The sequence below is a fragment of the Pristiophorus japonicus genome, chromosome 4 (assembly GCF_044704955.1).
Source record: "Pristiophorus japonicus isolate sPriJap1 chromosome 4, sPriJap1.hap1, whole genome shotgun sequence".
Classification (NCBI taxonomy): Eukaryota; Metazoa; Chordata; class Chondrichthyes; family Pristiophoridae; genus Pristiophorus; species Pristiophorus japonicus.
Window position 1 is genome coordinate 164,558,148 of NC_091980.1, and position 24,527 is coordinate 164,582,674.

At 48.1% G+C, this 24,527-nt stretch overlaps 2 protein-coding genes across 6 annotated transcripts in view; one reads left to right on the top strand and one right to left on the bottom strand.

Moving 5' to 3' along the window:
• Positions 1-13,041, bottom strand: part of zfyve19 (zinc finger, FYVE domain containing 19) — an 89,769-nt gene extending 76,728 nt beyond the window's left edge. Inside the window, exons 1-2 of one of the 2 annotated variants that reach the window (XM_070878780.1) lie at positions 12,799-13,041; positions 9,792-9,913 (exon numbers count right to left, since the gene is read on the bottom strand). In XM_070878780.1, the coding sequence (XP_070734881.1) occupies positions 9,792-9,913; positions 12,799-12,852 (176 nt within the window). In that variant the 5' untranslated portion in view covers positions 12,853-13,041. The remainder of the gene's footprint in view (positions 1-9,791; positions 9,914-12,798) is intronic. The other variant, XM_070878779.1, reaches the window with a different exon arrangement.
• A 288-nt stretch (positions 13,042-13,329) lies between these two features.
• Positions 13,330-24,527, top strand: part of dnajc17 (DnaJ (Hsp40) homolog, subfamily C, member 17) — a 188,757-nt gene continuing 177,559 nt past the window's right edge. For all 4 annotated transcript variants that reach the window (XM_070878781.1, XM_070878782.1, XM_070878785.1 and 1 more), the window contains exon 1: positions 13,330-13,528. In XM_070878781.1, the coding sequence (XP_070734882.1) occupies positions 13,454-13,528 (75 nt within the window). In that variant the 5' untranslated portion in view covers positions 13,330-13,453. The remainder of the gene's footprint in view (positions 13,529-24,527) is intronic.

The following is a 24,527-nucleotide window of genomic DNA, read 5'->3' on the forward strand; positions in this document are numbered from 1 at the left end:
GGAGGTGAGAGAGAGAGAAAGAGGGGAGCGGGTGGCGCGAGAGAGAAAGAGGGGAGCGGGTGGAGAGAGAGAGAAAGAGGGAGCGGGTGGAGAGAGAGAGAAAGAGGGGAGCGGGTGGAGAGAGAGAGAAAGAGGGGAGCGGGTGGAGAGAGAGAGAAAGAGGGGAGCGGGTGGAGAGAGAGAGAAAGAGGGGAGCGGGTGGAGAGAGAGAGAAAGAGGGGAGCGGGTGGAGAGAGAGAGAAAGAGGGGAGCGGGTGGAGAGAGAGAGAGAAAGAGGGGAGCGGGTGGAGAGAGAGAGAGAAAGAGGGGAGCGGGTGGAGAGAGAGAGAGAAAGAGGGGAGCGGGTGGAGAGAGAGAGAGAAAGAGGGGAGCGGGTGGAGAGAGAGAGAGAAAGAGGGGAGCGGGTGGAGAGAGAGAGAGAAAGAGGGGAGCGGGTGGAGAGAGAGAGAGAAAGAGGGGAGCGGGTGAGAGAGAGAGAGAAAGAGGGGAGCGGGTGGAGAGAGAGAGAGAAAGAGGGGAGCGGGTGGAGAGAGAGAGAGAAAGAGGGGAGCGGGTGGAGAGAGAGAGAGAAAGAGGGGAGCGGGTGGAGAGAGAGAGAGAAAGAGGGGAGCGGGTGGAGAGAGAGAGAGAAAGAGGGGAGCGGGTGGAGAGAGAGAGAGAAAGAGGGGAGCGGGTGGAGAGAGAGAGAGAAAGAGGGGAGCGGGTGGAGAGAGAGAGAAAGAGGGGAGCGGGTGGAGAGAGAGAGAGAAAGAGGGGAGCGGGTGGAGAGAGAGAGAGAAAGAGGGGAGCGGGTGGAGAGAGAGAGAGAAAGAGGGGAGCGGGTGAGAGAGAGAGAGAAAGAGGGGAGCGGGTGGAGAGAGAGAGAGAAAGAGGGGAGCGGGTGGAGAGAGAGAGAAAGAGGGGAGCGGGTGGAGAGAGAGAGAAAGAGGGGAGCGGGTGGAGAGAGAGAGAAAGAGGGGAGCGGGTGGAGAGAGAGAGAGAAAGAGGGGAGCGGGTGGGAGAGAGAGAGAAAGAGGGGAGCGGGTGGAGAGAGAGAGAAAGAGGGGAGCGGGTGGAGAGAGAGAGAAAGAGGGGAGCGGGTGGAGAGAGAGAGAGAGAAGAGGGGAGCGGGTGGGAGAGAGCAGAGAGAGAAAGAGGGGAGCGGGTGGAGAGAGAGAGAGAAAGAGGGGAGCGGGTGGAGGGAGAGAGAGAAGAGGGGAGGGGTGAGAGAGAGAGAGAAAGAGGGGGAGCGGGTGGAGAGAGAGAGAAAGAGGGGAGCGGGTGGAGAGAGAGAGAAAGAGGGGAGCGGGTGGAGAGAGAGAGAAAGAGGGGAGCGGGTGGAGAGAGGAGAGAGAGAAAGAGGGGAGCGGGTGGAGAGAGAGAGAGAAAGAGGGGAGCGGGTGGAGAGAGAGAGAGAGAGAAAGAGGGGAGCGGGTGGAGAGAGGGAGAGAGAGAGAGAGAAAGAGGGGAGCGGGTGGAGAGAGAGAGAGAAAGAGGGGAGCGGGTGGAGAGAGAGAGAGAAAGAGGGGAGCGGGTGGAGAGAGAGAGAGAAAGAGGGGAGCGGGTGGAGAGAGAGAGAGAAGAGGGGAGCGGGTGGAGAGAGAGAGAGAAAGAGGGGAGCGGGTGGAGAGAGAGAGAGAAAGAGGGGAGCGGGTGGAGAGAGAGAGAAAGAGGGGAGCGGGTGGAGGGAGAGAGAGAAAGAGGGGAGCGGGTGGAGGGAGAGAGAGAAAGAGGGGAGCGGGTGGAGGGAGAGAGAGAAAGAGGGGAGCGGGTGGAGGGAGAGAGAGAAAGAGGGGAGCGGGTGGAGAGAGAGAAAGAGGGGAGCGGGTGGAGAGAGTGAAAGAAGGGAGTGGGTGGAGAGAGAGAGAGAGAGAGAGAGAGAGAGAGAAAGGGAGTGGGTGGAGAGAGAGAGAAGGGAGTGGGTGGAGAGAGAGAGAGAGAGAGAGAGAGAGAGAGAGAGAGAGAGAGAGAGAGAGAGAAAGAAGGGGAGCGGGTGGAGAGAGAGAGAGAGAAGGGAGCGGGTGGAGAGAGAGAGAGAGAGAGAAGGGAGCGGGTGGAGAGAGAGAGAGAGAAAGAGGGGAGCGGGTGGAGAGAGAGAGAGAGAGAGAGAGAGAAAGAGGGAGCGGGTGGAGAGAGAGAGAGAGAGAGAGAGAGAAAGAGGGGAGCGGGTGGAGAGAGAGAGAGAGAGAGAGAGAGAGAAAGAGGGGAGCGGGTGGAGAGAGAGAGAGAGAGAGAGAGAGAAAGAGGGGAGCGGGTGGAGAGAGAGAGAGAGAGAGAGAGAGAGAAAGAGGGGAGCGGGTGGAGAGAGAGAGAGAGAGAGAGAGAGAGAGAAAGAGGGGAGCGGGTGGAGAGAGAGAGAGAGAGAGAGAAGCGGGTGGAGAGAGAGAGAGAGAGAAAGAGGGGAGCGGGTGGAGAGAGAGAGAGAGAGAAAGAGGGGAGCGGGTGGAGAGAGAGAGAAAGAGGGGAGCGGGTGGAGAGAGAGAGAGAGAAAGAGGGGAGCGGGTGGAGAGAGAGAGAGAGAAAGAGGGGAGCGGGTGGAGAGAGAGAGAGAGAAAGAGGGGAGCGGGTGGAGAGAGAGAGAGAGAGAGAAAGAGGGGAGCGGGTGGAGAGAGAGAGAGAGAAAGAGGGGAGCGGGTGGAGAGAGAGAGAAAGAGGGGAGCGGGTGGAGAGAGAGAGAAAGAGGGGAGCGGGTGGAGAGAGAGAGAAAGAGGGGAGCGGGTGGAGAGAGAGAGAAAGAGGGGAGCGGGTGGAGAGAGAGAGAAAGAGGGGAGCGGGTGGAGAGAGAGAGAAAGAGGGGAGCGGGTGGAGAGAGAGAGAAAGAGGGGAGCGGGTGGAGAGAGAGAGAAAGAGGGGAGCGGGTGGAGAGAGAGAGAAAGAGGGGAGCGGGTGGAGAGAGAGAGAAAGAGGGGAGCGGGTGGAGAGAGAGAGAAAGAGGGGAGCGGGTGGAGAGAGAGAGAAAGAGGGGAGCGGGTGGAGAGAGAGAGAAAGAGGGGAGCGGGTGGAGAGAGAGAGAAAGAGGGGAGCGGGTGGAGAGAGAGAGAAAGAGGGGAGCGGGTGGAGAGAGAGAGAAAGAGGGGAGCGGGTGGAGAGAGAGAAAGAGGGGAGCGGGTGGAGAGAGAGAGAAAGAGGGGAGCGGGTGGAGAGAGAGAGAAAGAGGGGAGCGGGTGGAGAGAGAGAGAAAGAGGGGAGCGGGTGGAGAGAGAGAGAAAGAGGGGAGCGGGTGGAGAGAGAGAGAAAGAGGGGAGCGGGTGGAGAGAGAGAGAAAGAGGGGAGCGGGTGGAGAGAGAGAGAAAGAGGGGAGCGGGTGGAGAGAGAGAGAAAGAGGGGAGCGGGTGGAGAGAGAGAGAAAGAGGGGAGCGGGTGGAGAGAGAGAGAAAGAGGGGAGCGGGTGGAGAGAGAGAGAAAGAGGGGAGCGGGTGGAGAGAGAGAGAAAGAGGGGAGCGGGTGGAGAGAGAGAGAAAGAGGGGAGCGGGTGGAGAGAGAGAGAAAGAGGGGAGCGGGTGGAGAGAGAGAGAAAGAGGGGAGCGGGTGGAGAGAGAGAGAAAGAGGGGAGCGGGTGGAGAGAGAGAGAAAGAGGGGAGCGGGTGGAGAGAGAGAGAAAGAGGGGAGCGGGTGGAGAGAGAGAGAAAGAGGGGAGCGGGTGGAGAGAGAGAGAAAGAGGGGAGCGGGTGGAGAGAGAGAGAAAGAGGGGAGCGGGTGGAGAGAGAGAGAAAGAGGGGAGCGGGTGGAGAGAGAGAGAAAGAGGGGAGCGGGTGGAGAGAGAGAGAAAGAGGGGAGCGGGTGGAGAGAGAGAGAAAGAGGGGAGCAGGTGGAGAGAGAGAGAAAGAGGGGAGCGGGTGGAGAGAGAGAGAAAGAGGGGAGCGGGTGGAGAGAGAGAGAAAGAGGGGAGTGGGTGGAGAGAGAGAGAAAGAGGGGAGCGGGTGGAGAGAGAGAGAAAGAGGGGAGCGGGTGGAGAGAGAGAGAAAGAGGGGAGCGGGTGGAGAGAGAGAGAAAGAGGGGAGCGGGTGGAGAGAGAGAGAAAGAGGGGAGCGGGTGGAGAGAGAGAGAAAGAGGGGAGCGGGTGGAGAGAGAGAGAAAGAGGGGAGCGGGTGGAGAGAGAGAGAGAGTAAGAGGGGAGCGGGTGGAGAGAGAGAGAAAGAGGGGAGCGGGTGGAGAGAGAGAAAGAGGGGAGCGGGTGGAGAGAGAGAAAGAGGGGAGCGGGTGGAGAGAGAGAAAGAGGGGAATGGGTGGAGAGAGAGAAAGAGAAAGAGGGGAGTGGGTGGAGAGAGAGAAAGAGGGGAGTGGGTGGAGAGAGAGAGAAAGAGGGGAGTGGGTGGAGAGAGAGAGAGAAAGAGGGGAGTGGGTGGAGAGAGAGAGAGAGAGAAAAAAAAGAGGGGAGTGGGTGGAGAGAGAGAGAGAGAGAGAGAGAGAGAGAGAGAAAGAGGGGAGTGGGTGGAGAGAGAGAGAGAGAGAGAGAGAGAAAGAGGGGAGTGGGTGCAGAGAGAGAAAGAGAGTGGGCGGTGAGGGAGAGAGAGAGAGAGAGAGAAAAAGAGGGGAGTGGGTGGAGAGAGAGAGAAAGAGGGGAGTGGGTGGAGAGAGAGAGAGAGAGAGAAAAAGAGGGGAGTGGGTGGAGAGAGAGAGAAAGAGGGGTGTGGGTGGAGAGAAAGAGAGAAAGAGGGGAGTGGGTGGAGAGAGAGAGAGAGAAAAAGAGGGGAGTGGGTGGAGAGAGAGAGAGAAAGAGGGGAGTGGGTGGAGAGAGAGAGAGAAAGAGGGGAGTGGGTGGATTGAGAGAGAGAGAGGGAGAGGGAGAGAGGGAGAGGGAGAGAGGGAGAGATCGCGACTGCTGAACAGAGCCCCATCAGGAAAAGAAAAGCTACGGCAGCAAAACACAGTAAACATCAATTTTTATTAATTTTCTTCTCCTTTCCCTTCACACAGAGCTTGCACTCCGAACAAATAAATCTCCGCAACCCCCCCCCGTGAAAATATCATAAATTAATACTTAAACCAACCCGCACTGTTCTATATTATTAAACCAACACAGAGCTCCATAGATTTATGCAATGTGACCATAACTGCCACAAATTTATGCGCAAAACACTTCTGCGCAACTTCCGGTTCACTGGCAGCCGTCACTCAGATCAAAAACAGCAGTGGTTCTCATACTAAACCTTGGGGAAGCCCACTGGATACATCCCTCCAATCTGAAAAACAGCCATTCACCACACTTATCCGTTTTCTATCCCTTAGCCAATTTTGTATCCAGGCTGCCACTGCCCCTTTTATCTCATGGGCTTCAATTTTGCTAACCAGCCTATTATGTGATACTTTATCAAATGCCTTTTTCAAGTCCATATACACAACATCAACTGCACCGCCTTCAACCAGCCTTTCTGTCAAAAAACTCAATCAAGTCAAACACGATTTCCCCTTCACAAATCTGTGCTAGCTCTCCTTTATTAGTCCATGCTTGTCCAAGTGGCTGTTCATTTTTTCCCAGATTATTGTGCATTCATTCTGTAAACCCAGTGACCGGAGACCTGCCAGGCTGATCGGCTATCAGTAGAATACTATTAAAAAAGGATAGAAAGACTTGCATTTCTAAAGTGCCTTTCACAACCTCAGGAAATCCCAGTTATTCTGTGGGACAGATTCAGCATACATGGATAATTATGCAAGCTGTCCAAAGCACAAACAAGACAAATATAGAAAATTTACATGCAAATTATACACAAGCACAGATAGCGCAAAGTCACACTAGACTTTGACAATGTAACCATGCCCTCCCCCAGTGTTATGGGAAGGTCCGTACAGATGGGCTGAGATAAGATCAGCAGAATCCTATTAAAAAAGGCTGAGAGATCAGCCCATCTGTGGCCGAACCCTATGCGTGTGCTACCAGCAGCAGCAGTTTACCTTTACCGTTCCCCAGCACACAAGCAGTCAAAGGCATCTGGGGAAACCCCTTGCCAAGAGATCTGTGCTATGTGACAGCACTCGAATTGGTTCACTTAATCTTATGTGGTTGCATCTGATGGCATTGGAAGAAGCTTTGTAAAAGGAGGTGGGGTAGCATTGTTAATAAAGGATGAGATCAGTGAGTTAGTGAGAAACGATATTGGCTCAGAAGATCAAGATGTTGAATCAGTTTGGGTGGAGATAAGGAATAATAAGGGGAAAAAGTCACTGGTGGGTGTAGTCTATAGGCCCCATAACATTAGCTACACTGTTGGACGGAGTATAAATCAAGAAATAATGGAGGCTTGTAAAAAAGGAACGGCAATAATCATGGGTGATTTTAACCTTCATATTGATTGGACAAAGCAAATTGGCCAGGTTAGCTTTGAGGAAGAGTTCACAGAGTGTATTCGGGATAGTTTCCTTGAACAGTACGTTGCGGAACCAACCAGGGAGCAGACTATCTTAGATCTGGTACTGTGTAATGAGACAGGATTAATAAATTATCTCGTAGTAAAGGATCCTCTAGGAATGAGTGACCATAAGATGGTTGAATTTCAAGTTCAGTTGGAGGGCGAGAAAGTTGGATCTCAAACCAGTGCCCTAAGCTTAAATAAAAGGAGACTACAAAAGGTATGAAGACAGAGTTGGCTAAAGTGGACTGGGTAAATAGATTCAAGTGTGGGATCGTTGATGAGCAGTGGCAGACATTTAAGGAGATATTTCATAACTTCCAATGAGAAGGAAAGATTGTAAGAGAAGGGATAACCATCCGTGGCTAACTAAGGAAATAAGGGATGGTATCAAATTGAAAACAAGGATTGACAATGTGGCCAAGACTAGTGGGAGGCCAGAGGATTGGGAAACTTTTAAAAGCCAGCAAAGAATGACGAAAAAAATTATATTGGGCTCATTTTCCTCAGTGATGTGCACCGTTTTTTTGGAGCAGGCTCCTTTTTTTGGCCTCGGGGCTGGGGGCGGGGGGCGGTAAATCGGGACTGGCGAGGCACTTGGAGCTGGGGGGACCAGGACCAGCAAGGCACTCGGGGCTGGGGGGACCGGGACTGGCAAGGCACTCGAGGCTGGGGGGGGGGGGGGGGAGAACCGGGACCGGCAAGGCATTCGGGGCTAAGGGGGGGTGGGGGGGGAACCAGGATCGGCAAGACACTCAGGGCTGGGGGGGGGGGGGGGGGGGGACCGGGAATGGCAAAGCACTCGGGGCGAGAACCAGAACCGGCAAGACACTCGGGGCTGGACTGGGAATGGCAAGGCAATCAGCGCTGGGGTGGGGGGGGGGGGGGGGGGGGAAGGAGGAGAAAGAGAGGAGAGAGACACAGACGATCAGAAGACTTGGTGCCAGGGGAGTGGAGGGGGAGGGAGTGTTCACTTCTGTAATGTTGTGCTTTGTTAATGGAACACGATTCAGTTTTAATGCAAAATATATCAATGCTCTCACACAGCATTCCTCGCACACACACAACTTGCTCTTTAAAAATGGCCGATTGCCAAATCTGAGCTGTACTGTACATGCGCGTCCATTGAAACAACGTCAAAAATGTAACCTTTCTTTTCCGCGCATGCGCAGAAGGTACAGCTTCATTTTTTGGCGTAGACAGCAGGCTCCATCCCCGAGGTGACTGGACACGCTGCGCAGCTCCAAATTCGATTTATAGATCGGGGAAACTTTGGAAAAATATTTACGCCACATTTCTGGCCTAGAAAACCTGGCGGAACTCTGGCAATACGCCAGAAAACGGGCTTGGGGAAAATTGAGCCCAAAGAGAGGGAAGATAGATTTTGAAAGTAAACTAGCACGAAATATAAAAACAGATAGTAAGAGTTTCTACAGGGTTATAAAAAGGAAAAGAATGGCTAAAGTAAATGTTGGTCTCGTAGAGGTTGGGACTGGGGAATTAATAATGGAGAACAGGGAAATGGCCGAGACATTGAACAAATATTTTGTCCTGGTCTTCATGGTAGAAGACATTAGGGATGGAGGAACTTAATACAATCACTCTCACTACTGAAGTAGTACTCGGTAAAATAATGGGACGAAAGGCGGACAAGTCCCCTGGACCTGATGGCTTACATCCTAGAGTAAGAAAAGTGGCTGCAGAGATTGTGGATGCATTGGTTGTAATCTACCAAAATTCCTTGGATTCTGGGATGGTCCCAGTGGATTGGAAAACCGCAAATGTAACGCCCCTATTTAAAAAAGGAGGCAGACAAAAAGCAGGAAACTATATATCAGTTAGCCTAACATCTGTCGTTGGGAAAATGCTAGAATCCATTATTAAGGAAGCAGTAGCGGGACATTTGGAAAAGCATAATTCAATCAAGCAGATTCAGCATGGTTTTATTAAAGGAAAATCATATTTCACAAATTTGCTGGAATTCTTTCAGGATGTAATGAGCAGGGTGGATAAGGGGGCATCAGTGGATGTGGTATATTTGGATTTCGAGAAGGCATTCGATAAGATGCAACGTAAAAGGTTACTGCACAAGATAAACGTTCACAGTGTTGGGGGTAATATATTAGCATGGAAAGAGGATTGGCTAACTAACAGAAAACAGAGAGTCATGATAAATGGGTCATTTTCCATTGGCAAACAGTAACTAGTGGGGTGCCGCAGGGATCGGTGCTGCGCCCTCAACTATTTATAATCTATATTAAATGACTTGGATGAAGGGACCGACTGTAATGTAGCCAAGTTTGCTGATGATACAAAGATGGGTGGGAATGTAACTTGAGAGGAGGACACAAAAAATCTGCAAAGGGATATAGACAGGCTATGTGAGTGGGCAAAAATTTGGCAGATGGAGTATAATGTGGGAAAATGTGAGGTTATCCACTTTGGCAGAAAAAATACAAAAGCAAATTATAATTTAAATGGAGAAAAATTGCAAGTGCTGAAGTACAGAGGGACCTGGGGGTCCTTGTGCATGAAAAACAAAAAGTTAGTATGCAAGTACAGCAAGTAATCAGGAAGGCAATTGGAATGTTGGCCTTTATTGCAAGTTAGAGAGAGTATAAAAGCAGAGAAGTCCAGCTACAACTGTACAGGGCGTTGGTGAGGCCACACCTAGAGTACTGCATACAGTTTTGGTTTCTGTATTTAAGGAAGGATATACTTGCATTGGAAGCTGTTCAGAAAAGGTTCACTAGGTTGATTCCGGAGATGAGAGGGTTGACTTATGAAGATACGTCGAGCCTATACTCATTGGAATTCAGAAGAATGAGAGGTGATCTTACTGAAACATACAAGATAATGAGGGGCCTCAACAAGGTGGATGCAGAGGATATTTCCACTCATAGGGGAAACTAAAACTAAGGGACATAGTCTCAGAATAAGGAGCCATCCATTTAAAACTGAGATGAGGAGGAATTTTTTCTTCTCAGGAAGGTCTCTGCCCCAGAGAGCTATGGAGGCTGGGTCATTGAATATATTTTAGGCAGAGATAGACAGATTTTTGATAAGGGAATAAAGGGTTATGGGAAGCGGGCAGGGAAGTGGAGCCAAGTCCATGATCAGATCAGCAATGATCTTATTAAATGGCGGAGCAGTCTCGAGGGGCCAGGTGGCCTACTCCTGCTCCTATTTCTTATGTTCTTAAGTTCTTAAAATAAACGCGCTATTAAGCAGGAAGTGAATTGATTGTCACAGGTTCCCAAGTGCAGCAGTGATACATTGACATTTATTTTGCAGTTGTCTTTTGTCATGTCCCTCCCCTCCGATGGGACATCATGAAGTTCTGCTCCGTGACACCATAAACGAGAGATCAGTTCACTAACTTTCTGTGCTGCTTTCATGTTGTCATGGGTATGCGTGATTAATGTTAGTACATGCGCGTGATGCTAATTAACGCTCTAATACCTTGTGAGGGTTCCATGGCACTGTCTGCAGACTTTTTGCTGCATATTTCCACAGCGAGGGACCAAGGTGTTGTAACTGAGACAAGATGAACAATACGCATGGCCGCAGTTCTTGCACCCAAGCTGCCAAAATTTAAAAAAAGTTAGATGAACATATCAATTAATCCACAACAAAATAACAGGGGTTTTCACTGGACTCAACTCACACCCAACAGATTTTTCCCACTGAAAAATCAAGATGAAGAAGAGTTCCATGGTGCATAACAGATATGAGCAGGACACAACAGATTTGGAAAATCAGTGGTTAGGCGATGCCAGGCATGGGATATAAAACCCTTGAGATTGTTTGAAAATGGAAAAACTGAGGTAGTTAAGGAGTTCCACAGTTCTGAGGTTCTGGGAACGAACAAATTGGAGAGGCTTCTTCTTCGATTGCTTTGAGGCAAAAGTCACAGTTCCACTTTGTGCTGAATTGATCTCAGCTGGGCAAAATCCCATCATCAATGGCTATGGCTTCAGCTGTCTAAGGCCAAGCTCTGGAATTCCCTCCTTAAACCTCTCCACTTCTTTAAGACTCAGCTCTTTGAACAAGCAGTTGGTCTCCCCTCCTGTCGTGTGGGTATTGGGGGAGCACAGGATCACGCTTGGATGTAATGAGCTCGACAACCAAATAGCCAGCACCCAGTCTGACACAAACAATGGTCGCTTGGGCAGAAGCTCCCATAAAACCAAGTCACAGCAAAGAAGTCGCGACCGTCAGGAGGAGAAAGCTAGAATGCAAGTAAGTGAAATTTTAATAACTGGTAAATATTGCATTGTATTATATACAGGCTTGCCGAAGATAGAGGCCATTAAATTCTAAATTAAAATAACTTGTAAACCACTGAACTTTTGAATTGAAGCTGATCCTTGCATCACCAGCAGTTTAATTACCCTTTTTGGGGTTAATAATTCTGACAAACATACAGAGGACTTGGGAACATCCTGACTGAGTGTGTGTGAGACAATATAGCTACTCGCCAGCTTATCAATTCTCCCATCTTCCCTGGGGTACAGCAGAAGTGTGATATCTTTATCATAGCTAGATGCCATCAGGAATCAGTGCAGTGACAAAGTGATATTCGCTTCTCAGGAAAAAATGTTTTGTGTATATATACACACACATGTGGGAAGAGTGAAACTAGAGGCCATCAATATACTGGAGGACATCAATACAAGATAGTCACCAAGAAATCAAATAAGGAATTCAGAAGAAACTTCTTTACCCAGAGAGTGGTGAGAATGTGGAACTCAGTAGCACAGACGGTAGTTGCAGCAAATAATATAGATTTAAGGCATTTAAAGGAAAGCTAGATAAGTATATGAGGGAGAAGGGAAGAGCGGGTTATGCAGATATAGTTAGATGAGGAAGAATGGGAGAAGATTTGGGTACAGCATAAACTCCAACCTGGACTTATTGGACCGAAAGGCCTGTTTCGTTGCTGTATATTCAATATAACATAAATATTACCTTGTCTAATTAATGAAAAACCAGATGGTTTAGCTATTAGTTTGAGTTTTATAGTTCCAATTTGTTCCTGAAGCAAGTGTCTAATTGTGGGGAACTGTTAACTTCAAAACAAATCTACAAGACCACATCTGTACTAGTTGATCAGAGAAGAGTGAGAGGATTCACTCTTTTAATGAGATTAAAGGCCTGTCAGGTCATAAGTTAGCCTGTAGAAGAATAATTTCTATAGTTTCCCATCATATAATGATGTGGCAGGCAAATGTGTTGTGGGCTGTAAATAGAGATACAGTTAGCAGCCTAGTTGAGTAAGTGTCCCCAGGACAAGAAAGCTGATAGCTACAGTTATGGTGGATAAATCTGGTGCCTTCCAGATTTAGTACCTGTCTTCACCATCTACTGTATAGGAGCAATTCCCCTTCCCACCGACTCTTGGTCCAGGTCAGTATTCTCTGACTGCTTCAAAACCAGAACAGTGGAATGGGCCTAGTCTACTTTACTTAAAATCATTGGACCATTTTTCCACAGAAAGGATTTGGGGGGGACACTAAATTTTTTCACAAAAGTTTTTATGATGTGCACTGAAGACATAGGTAATATGTGCAGAACCTCAGCTTTGAATCCATTTCCTCAAAGAATCTTCTCTAGTCTTAGATCCTGTCTCATATCCTCCTGATCTCCAAGTCGGGCCTTTTTTGCATTCTCTCCTGCCTTAGCCCCATGGCAGAGCCTTCAGCATCTTAGGCTCCCAGACCTCCAACCTATTCCCCCTTTAAAAAAAAACTTTTCAAAACCAATCTTTTCAACCAAGAGCAGCTCTCCTATACTCTCCCCTCTATAAAGCACTGCAGCGTATTTTTTTTAATCAATACACGATATAAATACATGTGAACAGAAAATGCTGGAAATCTCAGTAGGCAGCATCTGTGGAGAAAAATAGAGTTAACATTTCAGGTCTGTGAACCTTTGTCAGACTGTTAACTGTTTCTCTTCACAGATGAGATTTCCAGCATTTTCTGTTTTTATTTCAGATTCCTGCATCCGTAGTATTTTATAAGAACATAAGAATTAGGAACAGGAGTAGACCATCTAGCCCCTCGAGCCTGCTCCGCCATGCAACAAGATCATGGCTGATCTGGCCGTGGATTCAACTCCACTTACCCGCCCGCCCGCTCCCCATAACCCTTAATTCCCTTACTGGTTAAAAAAAAACCTTAATTCCCTTATTGCTTTTGTATTAATACATGTGATTCATGTTGTGATTGCCAAATGCCTTTTCACCAAGTTTATGTCCTTATAATTCCAATAACTAGAAAACTAATACTATTTGTTAACTAGCAGAAATGCAATGATTTCATAAATGTTTTGTACAGGGTTGAATCTCCCCTTGGGGAGATGGTCGAAATTACTGGTGACTCTGACATTGAGATCTTATAGTAAAGCTTTACACAAACAGAAGGGGCCTGGGATTTTACTGCCTGTTGGGGAAACATAAACTTGCCTCTTTCCTCAGCAGAGTGAACTTGGACGCGCAGCCGAAGCATCTTCCAGCCATCTTCAGTCAGCGTTGCTGTACCATTCCCAAAATACAAAATAATGCAACAACCAAATATAACTCGAGTAACCCAACTACTTTGGGTCACATTCCATCCACATTAAATGTCCTCAGTTTACACGGATCAGCGAACTCGACCGTCACTCTTCATCGCCAGGGCTACCGACCGGAAACACACCTATTTTCCTTCCCCCCCCCATGCACGCCGGTAGATGTTGTCTTTTCATCACGCAGCAGGCGCGCGTGGCCTTGAGAGATGGAGCCGCGAGGACTACAAATCCCAGCACGCATCGCGACCACTTGCAGGAGCTCGACGGCCGCCGGACTACAATCCCAGCACTCGCCGCGACTGCCTTGATGCTCGCCGGGAGTTGTAGTCTTTTCCGGAGTGAGGTGCAGCAGAGTGAGCGGGTGGACGGGGCACCCAGGAACTATAATCCCAGGATCCCGCGCGGCCCGCTGCGCATGCGTGTTTGCGGGGTCGGGTTGAGAGGCCGAGTGCGAATGTGGAGGCCCGAGTTGAGCTCTGCAGTCAGGGTGAAAGGACGGAGCTATAATCTGGTAGTCGCGGCTCTGTTACCCCTAATCGGTGTGCGAGAAGATGGCAGCTAAAGAAATCCTGCAGTTAGACCTGTACTCGCTGCTGGAAGTCAGTGAGGATGCCACTGGCAAAGAGGTAAGGAAATGCCTGTTGGTGGTTTGAAATCCCCGCCAGCCCCAGTCACTGACTCTGAAGCCGGCTCTTGTGCTGCATGGCAGGAGGCAGCATTTCCAACTGGTCCCATTGTGGCCTGCAGGACATCGTCTGTCTCATGAACAATCAATGAAAGTACCATTTCATTTCAGTTGAGTATATTATTAGTTGTCCTGTTCTAGTGTTGACCTGCTCCCAGGAAAGCACTTGTGGAGATATATTGCTCTGAGGATACTGGGCTTGTGCATTTTCACTGAGCCCAGCAAAATAGAGCCACATAATCTGTCGCCCACAGTATGTCTCTGCTTTCTTCTCAAGTTAAAACCAAAATGCTGACAATACACAGCAGGTTCCTCAGCATCTGCAAAGAGAAAAGACAGGTTATTGTTTGAGATACAGACCCTTTGTCAGGACTGAACACTTCCAAGATAATTGAATCAAACAAAATGAAAAAGGTAGCGGCAGAGAAGTAATGGTTAAAATGCCGGAACAGGTTTGTTTCTCGTTCTGTTTGTAATGATGACATAATCCTCGAGTGTCAATAATAATGACATAATCCTCTAGTGTCAGCCGTGACTTGGTTTGTAGCACTCTCGCCTCGGAGTCAGAAAGTTGTGGGTTCAAGTTCCCATTCCAGACATTTGAGCACAAAAATCTGGGCTGACACTGAGGGAATGCTGCGCTGAGATGTTAAACCGAGGCCCTGTCTGCTTTCTCAATTGGACGTAAAAGATTCCATGATACTATTTCGAAGACGAGCAGGGGAATTATCCCCACTATCCTAGCCAATATTTATCCCTCAAACAACCTCACTAAAACAGACTATCTGGCCATTATCACATTGCTGTTTGTGGGAGCTTGATGTGTGCAAATTGGCTGCTGTGTTTTCTGCATTATGACAGTGATTACACTTCAAAAAGTATTTCACTGACTGTAAAGCGCATTGGTACGTCCTGTCGACCACATCCGCTATATCACTAAGACCGCCTAATTTCACCTCCGTAACATCGCCTGATTTCACCCCTGTCTCAACTCATCTTCTGCTGAAACCTTTGTTTCCTAGAGACTTGACTATTCCATGCTCTCCTGGCCAGCCTCCCATATTCCACTCTATGTAAACTTGAGCTTATCCAAATCTCTGCTGCCCATATCCCAACTCGAACCAAGTCCCGCTCACCCATCAGCCCTGTGCTCACTGACCTACATTGACTCCCAGTTAAGCAAAGCCTCGATTTCAAAATTCTCATCCTTGTGTTCAAATCCCATCATGGCCTTGTCCTTTCCTGTCACTGTAACTTTCTCCAGCCCTACAAGCCTCCGAGATGTCTGCACTCCTCCAATTCTGGTCTCTTTCACATCTCTGATTTTCATCCCTGTCCTAATATCTCCTGGTGGCTCGGTGTCCAATTTTGTTTGATAACGCTCCTGTGAAGTGCGTTAGGATGTTTTACTACATTAAAGATGCTACATAAATGCAAGTTGTTCAAGTCCTACTCCCCAAGACTTGCGTATGTAATGTAGCCTGACACTTCAGTGCAGTACTGATGAACCACATCAATCACTATCTGGCCCTGCTTTCCTCTGTCAAAACAGCTCACTATTCCAGGCTCACCCTGTACTGCAATGATAACCACCGGCTTCTTTTCTCCATGATGAACCGTCTTCTTAAACCCCTCTCCGCTGCCGCCTCCACCCTCATCTCCAACAACAAGTGCCAGGAGCTCATGTAATCGTGGAAACAATCATGCATCTGCATTTGCCACATCTCCCCTTTCCCACCAAGTCAAACATCCCCCTCGCTCTAGTTCTGAACCTGGCTTTTTCTGTAGTTTCTAACATATCTTCCCTCGTGCCCTCTCCGAACTAACCTCGTCCACGAGACACACCCCTGCTTTCTCGATCCTATTCCCACTAAACTGCTGACAACCGAACTTTCCTTTCTGGTCCCTTGCTAGTTGACATTGTAAACGGTCCCTCTCCTCAGATACTGCAACCCTCTTTTTTCAGAACTGCCATCATCATCCCCCTCCTCAAACAAGCCTAGCCTTGACTGCTCTGTCCCTGTGAGCCACCACCCCATTTCTAACCTCCCATTGCTCAGGGTTTTGAACGTGTTGTGGCCTCACATCCATGCCCATCTTTTCCTGAAACTTCATATTTGAATTTCTGCACTAAAGGTTCTGTCAATTCTCCACCCCACAGATATATTCATTTCATTCTTTAGCAATTCCAAGCACACTGCAGGCCAAATGTCCTCCAGCATTTTCTGTTCGAGAGCTCTCCTCAATTCCTCCTTTGCCCAGCACTGAAATTACCCTAATCACAGTTACAAATTACATCCTTTGTGTTTGTGATACATTGTCCCTCCATGTTCTTCGCAACCTCTCTGTGGCATTTGATGTGGTCGGCCACACCATTCTCTTCCAGCGCTCCCTCCATTTTCTAGCTGAGTGGGACTGCCCTCCCGGTTCCATTCTTGCCAATCCAGTTGTAGCCAGAGAATCACCATCTTAATGGCTTCTCTTTTTTTTTCCCCTGCATCGTTACACCTGGAGTCCCCTTGGGCCCCTCCTATTCCTCATCTACACACTGCCCCACCTGAAGCCATGACATCGAGTTCCACATGTACGCTAAGAACGCCCAGCTCTACCGCTACACCTCCTCGCTCCACCCCTCCACTGCCTCTGTGTTGTCAGCCTGTTTGTCCGACATTCAGTCCTGGATGAGCTAAAATTTCCTCCAATTACTCATCAGGAAGACCAAATCCCTCATCGGTCCCCACCACAAACTCCAATCCCTCAACACCGATTCTGTCCTCCTCCCTGGGCACAGTCTCGGGTTGAACCAGATTGTTCGTAACCTTGACATCTTATTTGACCCGGAACTGTGCTTCTGACCCCATATCCTCTCCATCACCAAGACCGCGTACTTCCACGTCTGTAATATTGCCTGTCTCCTGCTCTGGCTCAGTCCATCTGCTGCTGAAACCCTCATCCACCCCTTTGTTACCTCCAGTCTTGATTATTCCATTGCTCTGCTGTCCGGCCTGCCATCCTCCATAAACCTGAGCTCATCCAATACACTGCCCATATCCTGACTTAAACCGAGTCCACCCACACACCTGTGCTCACTGACCTGCATTGGCTGCCAGTCCCTCACTATCTCACATTTAGCATTCTCATCCTTGTGTTCGAATCCCTCCATGGCCTCTCCCTCCCGATCTCTATAACTTCCTCCAGCCCTACAATCTTATGAGAACTCTACGTCCATCCATCCCTGGGCTCTTGCGCATCCCTGACTCCGTTCGCCCCACAATTGGTGGCTGTACTTTCAGCCATCTCGGCTCAAAGATCTAAAATTCCTCCCCAAACCTCAATGCCTCGCTTTTAATGTGTAGCCACTGAAGTATCGTAGGAAATGCCTGTCTCCGCCCTTGCCTCAGCTCATCCGCTACTGAAGCCCTCATCCAATGAGAAAATGACCAGATAAAGTTTTGATGGTTGAGAGATTAACTTTTGCCAGAAAACTCTTTTTACTCCTTTAAGACCCTCCTTAAAACCTACCTCTTTGACCAAGATTTTAGTCACTATTCATCGAATCATAGAAATTTACAGTACAGAAGGAGGCCATTCGGCCCATCGAGTCCGTGCCGGCTGATAGAGCTATCCAACCTAATCCCACTTTCCAGCCCTTGGTCCATAGCCTTGTAGGTTACGGCACTTCAAGTGCACATCCAAGTCCTTTTTAAATGCTATGAGGGTTTCTGCCTGTACCACCCTTTCAGGCAGCAAGTGCCAGACACCCACCACCTCCTGGGTGAAAAAAATTCTCCTCAAATTTCCTATTAACCTATTCCCAATATCTCCGACTAACCTTTTGTCTGATTGCGCTTCTATGAAGCATTTGAGACGTTTTCCTACGTTAAAGTTGCTATATGAGCACAAGTTATTAATAAGAAGAAATAGGAGCAGGAGTAGGCAACACGGCCCCTTGAGCCTGCTCCGCCATTTAATACGATCATCGCTGATCCAATCATGAACTCGGGTCCACTTCCCTGCCCGCTCTCCATAACCCCTTATTCCCTTATCGATTAAGAAACTGTCTATCTCTGTCTTAAATTTATTCAATGATCCAAGCAAATTCCACAGATTTACAACCCTCTGAGAGAAGAAATGTCTCCTCATCTCAGTTTTAAATGGGTGGCCCCTTATTCTAAGATTATGCCCCCTAGTTCTAGTCTCCCTTATCAGTGGAAACATCCTGTCTGCATCCACCTTGTCAAGCCCCCGCATAAACTTTTAGTAAGATCACCTCTCATTCTTCTGAATTCCTATGGGTAGAGGCCTAACATACTCAACCTTTCCTCATAAGTCAAACCCCCTCATCTCCGGAATCAACCGAGTGAAGCTTCTCTGAACTGCCTCCAAAGCAAGTATATTGTTTCTTAAATATGGAAACCAAAACTGTATGCAGCATTCCAGGTGTGGCCTCATCAATAATTGTGTAACTGTAGCAAGACTTCCCTGCTTTTATACTCCAGCCCCTTTGCAATAAAGGCCAAGATTCCATTGGTCTTCCTGATCACTTGCTGTACCTGCATACTATCCTTTTGTGTTTCATGCACCAGGGCCCCCAGGTCCTGCTGTACTGCAGCACTTTGCAATTTTTCTCCATTTAAATAATAACTTCCTCTTCGAATTTTTTCTGCCAAAGTGCATAACTTCACAGTTTCCAACATCATACCCCATCTGCCAAATTTTTGCCCACTCACTAGAAATGTCTCTGTCCTTTTGCAGATTTTTTGTGTCCTCCTCTCATTGCTTTTCCTCCCATCTTTGATTCATCAGCAAACGTGGCTACGTTGCACTCGGTCCCTTCATCCAAGTCGTTAATATAGATTGTAAATAGTTGGGGTCCCAGCACTGATCCCTGCGGCACCCCACGAGTGACTGATTGCCAACCCGAGAATGAACCATTTATCCCGACTTTCTGTTAGTTAGCCAATCCTCTATCCATGTTAATAAATTACCCTCAACGCTGTGAACTTTTATCTTGTGCAGTAACCTTTTATGTGGCACCTTGTCAAATGCCTTCTGGAAGTCCAAATACACCACATCCACTGGTTCCCCTTTATACACCCTGTTCGTTACATCCTCAAAGAATTCCAGCAAGTTTATGAAACATGACTTCCTTTTCATAAATCCATGCTGACTCTACCTGACTGAATTTTCCTTTTCCAAATACCCTGCTACTGCTTCTTTAATAATGGACACCAACATTTTCCCAACCACAGAGGTAAGGCTAACTGGTCTATAGTTTCCTCCTTTTTGTCTGCCTCCTTTTTTTAAATTGGGGTGTTATATTTGCAGTTTTCCAATCTGCTGGGACCTCCCCAGAATCCAAGGAATTTTGATAAATTGCAACCAATGATCCCTGCCACTACTTCTCTTAAGACCCTAGGATGCAAGCCATCAGGTCCAGGGGATTTATCTGCCTTTAATTCCATTATCTTACTGAGTACCACCTCCTTAGTGATTGTGTTAAGTTCCTTCCCCCCTATAGCCCCTTGACTATCCACGATTAGGATATTTTTAGTGTCCTCTACTGTAAAGACTTATACAAAATATTTGTTCAGAGTTTCTGCCATCTCCATGTTCCCCATCACTAATTCCCCGGTCTCGTCCATTGTATACCTGTAGAAACTCTTGCTATCTGTTTTTATATTTCGTGCTAGTTTATTTTCATAGTCTATCTTCCCTTTATTAATTTTTTTGTTGTTGGAGGTGCCTTCTTTCAAATGAGATGTTAAACCAAGGTCTGATCTGCCCCCTTGGGTGAATTTCAAAGATCCCATGGCACTATTTGAAGAACAGCTGGGGAGTTCTCCCTGGTTTCCTGGCCAAAGTTCATCTCAATAAGGAGATAGAACAAATACAGGAAACTGTAGACCAGTTAGATTAATGTCCGTGCTTGGAAGATATTGGAAACTCTACTCAAAGATGTAATAGAAAACATCGAGAAACCAAATCAACAACTTGAACTACATAGCGCCTTTAACATAGTAAAATGTCCCAAGAGCGTTTTAAGACAAAATTTGACATCCAGTCACATGAGGAGATAGCAGGACAAGCGACCAAAAGCTTGGTCAAAGAGGCATGAATTGGCACGAATGCACGACCTCCTCTCTCTCATCTGCCGGGAGATCTCAGAGATGCACTAATCATGACCATCTTTAAAAAAGAGGACATGTCTGACTGTGGCAACTACAAACTGCTGTCGGCCACTGGGAAAGTAATCGTGAGAATCCTCCTCAACCGTCTTCTTCCTGTGGCTGAGGAGCTCCTCCCAGAGTCAGTCTGTTTCCGTCCACTACGGGGTACAACGGACATGATCTTTACGGCGCGACAACTGCAAGAGAAATGCAGGGAACAGCACCTTGTGCGTGGCCTTCTTTGACCTTGTTAACCGCGAGGGACTATGGAGCGTCCTCCTCCATTTCGGCTACCTCCCCCCCCAAAATTTATTGCCATCCTCCGCCTGCTCCACAACGACATGCAAGCCATGATCCTGACCAATGGATCCACCACAGACCCAATCCACGCCCAGACCGGGGTCAAGCAGGGCTACGTCATCGCGCCAACCCTCTTCTCGATCGTCCTCGCTGCAATATTCCAACTTAAACTCAACAAGCTCCCCGCTGGAGTGGAATTAAACTATAGAACCAGTGGGAGCCTGTTCAACCTTCGTCGCCTCCAGGCTAGATCCAAGACTGTCCCATCCTCTGTCACCGAACTATAGTAGACGGATGACGCTTGCGTCTGCGCATATTCAGAGTCTGAACTCCAAGCCATCGTCAACATCTTCACCGAGGCATACGAAAGCATGGGTCTTACACTAAACATCCGTAAGACAAAGGTCCTCCACCAACCTGACCCCACCACACAGCACTGCCCCCCAGTCTTCAAGATCCACGGCGCGGCCTTGGACAACATGGATCACTTTCCATACCTTAGGAGCCTATTATCAGCAAGGACAGATATTAACAACGAGGTTCAACACTACCTCCAGTGCAGCCTTTGGTCACCTGAGGAAGAAAGTGTTGGCAGATCAGGCCCTCAAATCTGGCACCAAGCTTATGGGCGACAGGGCTGTAGTGATACCTGCCCTCCTGAATGGCTCGGAGATGTGGACCATATACAGTAGACACCTCAAATCGCTGGAAAAATACCGCCAATGATGTCTCCGCAAGAGCTTGAAAATCCCCTGGGAGGATGGACACACCAACTTCAGTGTTCTCGATCAGGCCAGCATCGAAGCACTGACCACAATCGACCAGATCCGTTGGGCGAGCCACATCGTCCGCATGCCTGACACGACTCCCAAAGCAAGCGCTCTACTCGGAACTCCTACACGGCAAGCGATTCCCAGGTGGGCAGAGGAAACGTTTCAAGGACAGCCTCAAAGCCTCCTTGATAAAGTGCAACATGCCCACCGACACCTGGGAGTCCCTGGCCAAAGACCGCCCTAAGTGGAGGAAGAGCATCCGGGAGGGCGCTGAGCATCTCGAGTCTCGTTGCCGAGAGCATGTAGAAAAGAAGCACAGGCAGCGGAAGGAGCGTGCAGCAAACGCGACTCTCCATCCACCCTTTCCTTCAACGACTGTCTGTCCCACCTGTGACAGAGACTGTGATTCCCGTATTGGACTGTACAGTCACCTGAGAACTCACTTTTAGAGTGGAAGTTGCTTCCTCGGCCCACCTGGGGATCGCTTGCCGTGTAGGAGTTCCGAGTAAAGCGCTTGCTTTGGGAGTCTTGTGTCGGGCATGCGGACAATGTGGCCCGCCCAACGGAGCTGGTCGAGTGTGGTCAGTGCTTCGATGTTGGCCTGATCGAGAACACTGACGTTGGTGCGTCTGTCTTCCCAGAGGATTTGCAAGATCTTGCGGAGACATCATTGGTGATATTTTTCCAGCAATTTGAGTTGTCTACTGTATATGGTCCACGTCTTCTATTTCAAGGGACTGCCTATGATGATAATGATGGTCAAAGAGGCATGTTTTAAGGAGTGACTTAAAAGAGGAAAGATGTAAAGAGGTTTAGGGAGGGGATTCTCGAGCTTGGGGCCTAGGCAGTTGAAGGCATGGCTGGCAATGGTGGAGGCTAGAATTGAGGAATGCAGAGATTTTGGAGGGTTCTCGGGCTGAAGGAGGTTATAAAGATAGAAATAAAAAGAAAGACTTGGATTTATATAGCGCCTTTTACGACCAAAGGGTGACTCAAGGCGATTTACTGCCAATGAAGTACTTTTGGAGTGCAGTCACTGTTGTAATGTGGGAAAAGCACCAGCCAATTTGTGCTGCAAACAGCAATGTGATAGCCAGATAATCTGTTTTTATTATGTTGATTAAGGGATAAATATTGGGCAGGACACCGGGGATAACTCCCCTGCTCTTCTTCGAAATAGTGCCATGGGATCTCTTGCGTCCACTTGCGTGAGAGAGCAGATGGGGCCTTGGTTTAACGTCTCATCTGAAAGACGGCACCTCCGACAGTGCAGCACTCCCTCAGCACTGCACTGGAGTGTCAGCCTAGATTTGTTTGTTGTGCTCAAGTCCCTAGAGTGGATAGGGAGGGTCGAGTCCGTGGAGCGATTTGAACACAGGACGAGAATTTTTTAACTGAGGCATTGCAGGACCGGAAGCCAATGTAGATGGGTGAGCGGGACTTGGTGCGAGTTAGGATACAGGCAACAAAGTTTAGCATTAGTTTATGGAGGGTGGGAGACCAGTCAGGATAGCACTGGATTAGTGCAGTCAAGGGGTAACGTAAATGGCTTCGGACTTGCCAATATTTAGTTGGAGGAAATTTTTAATCGTATAGTACTGGATGTTGGACAAGCAGCGTTTCAATTTAGAGACAGTGGAGGGGTCGAGAGAGGTGGTGGTGAGGTAGAGCTGGCTATCATCGAACCTGATGTGATGTTTTCCGATGATGTCGGCGAGCATGTAGATGAGAAATAGGAGGCAGCCCAGGGTAGATCCTTGGGGGATTCGAGATATGTCTTTGCTAACCTGTGTTGCTGCTTTTAATGTTTTGTGTATCTGTATCTCGAGATTTCTTTACGCCTCTGTCATTTTTATACTCTTATTTTCCAAGGAATTCCTACCAAAATGTACCACCTTACACTTATCAATATGTAAATTCATTTGCCATTTACGCGCCCATTCTGCAAGTTCGTCAAAATCTTCCTCTATTAATGGAACTAAAAGCCGTCAAATCCCCTGGACCTGATGGCCGACATCCTAGGATTTTAAGAGGTGGCTGCAGAGATGGTGGATGCATTGGTTTTAATCTTCCAGAATTCCCTAGATTTTAGAATGGTCCCTGTGGTCTGGTAACCCCAGGTAACGTCACTATTCAGGAATTCAGGAGAAACTTCTTCACTCAGAGTGGTTAGAAAGTTAAACTCGCTACTTTATGGAGTAGTTGAGGCGAATAGCATAGATGCATTTAAAGAGAGGCGCGATAAGTACATGTGGATGAAGGATATCTTGATTGTGTTAGATAAAGTAAATAGAGTTGGAGGTTCGTGTGGAACATAAACACCAGCCAAATGGCCTGTTTCTGTGAAGACAGCTACATCAAAACAGAATAGGCTCAGTAGTGTAAACATATGTTGTATTTGGATATGGTAATGTAGTGGTCATGCACCCAATTTTCCCCAACTCCTTTTTTCGGCGCACTTACTTTAATGAGCCGACTTTGTACGCTGGAAACAGCGCCGAAAAAGAAGTGGCCTCATCCTGCCTGCTCTGCCGAGTCTCCGGTGTCCCAGCGTGGCGTAAATAATGAAGTGGGGGGAGGAGCAACAGGCCAGCGCAGAAAGCATTGCCGGCAGCTGCGAGCATGCGCAGTGAGGTCTGCGCGCATGCTCCTGCCCTCCCAGCGTGCCCTGCGGCCGAATGGACGCCCCAATCTTCGCCGCACCCTATCCCTGGCCGAGTGGCCTTCCGTACCGGCCGGCCGGCCCGCTGACTTCCCGGGCCGAGGTAGGATTTCAGTTTTATTTTTTTATTTATTGATGGTTGTGCATTGTTTAGTGAGGAGAGTTTTGATTGGGGGTGGGGGGGAGGGGAGGACTTAAAAAAAAAAACTTAATTCTGGCATAAAGATAAGACTTCTATTTTTTTTTATTATTGATTGATCGCTTATTACTTTTTGGCCTTTGTTTTGTGCTTTGTAAGTCTTGGTGCTTTAAATGTACTAACCTGCACCGAATTCTTAACTGCCCGCAAGGTTTTTCAGAGCTGGTCACGTACGCTGACTAAAGTCGATTTGGAGTAACTTTTAGCTGGCCAAAGTGGCATAAATGGCCAAAAGTGGCGTAAGTGTCTGGGAACGCCCCCTTTTGGAAAAAAAAACTGAACTAAAAAAAATCGTACCTAACTGACTTACTCTGCAGCAAACTTTTTTGGGGAAATGGCATTTTTTAACTTGTGCCAGAAAAAAACAACTTTCTCCCAAAACAATTGATGCAAGTCATGGCCAAAATTGGGCCCTATATTACTGGACTAATAATGGTATGTTGGCATTAGGTGGGGCTGAAGGCAGGGAGCCAGTGAATGATGATTTCAGTGCAGGAAGGATGCACAAAATGTTTGTACTGTATCTTCTTGAACTGCGGAAAAACACCCAATAGTATCATTATAGCTTCTGACGATCCAAATTTGGGTTTGGAGAGAGTATAAACACCAGGGTGAAGCACCTACATGCACTGACTCTCAAGCATGTTGGCTGCTCGCTCAGTCTGCGCGTTATCATTGACGCTGGGCTGAATTTTCCACTGTGCATTGAGTCATCTTCCAGGTTAAAAACACTGCCTGGTTCTGTGTCATTACCTGTCCTGTTAAACCTTCCTTCCTTCAAACCTTCCCAAGCTCAAGAATTGATTTCTCCAACATTCTCCATTTGCCAACACCAG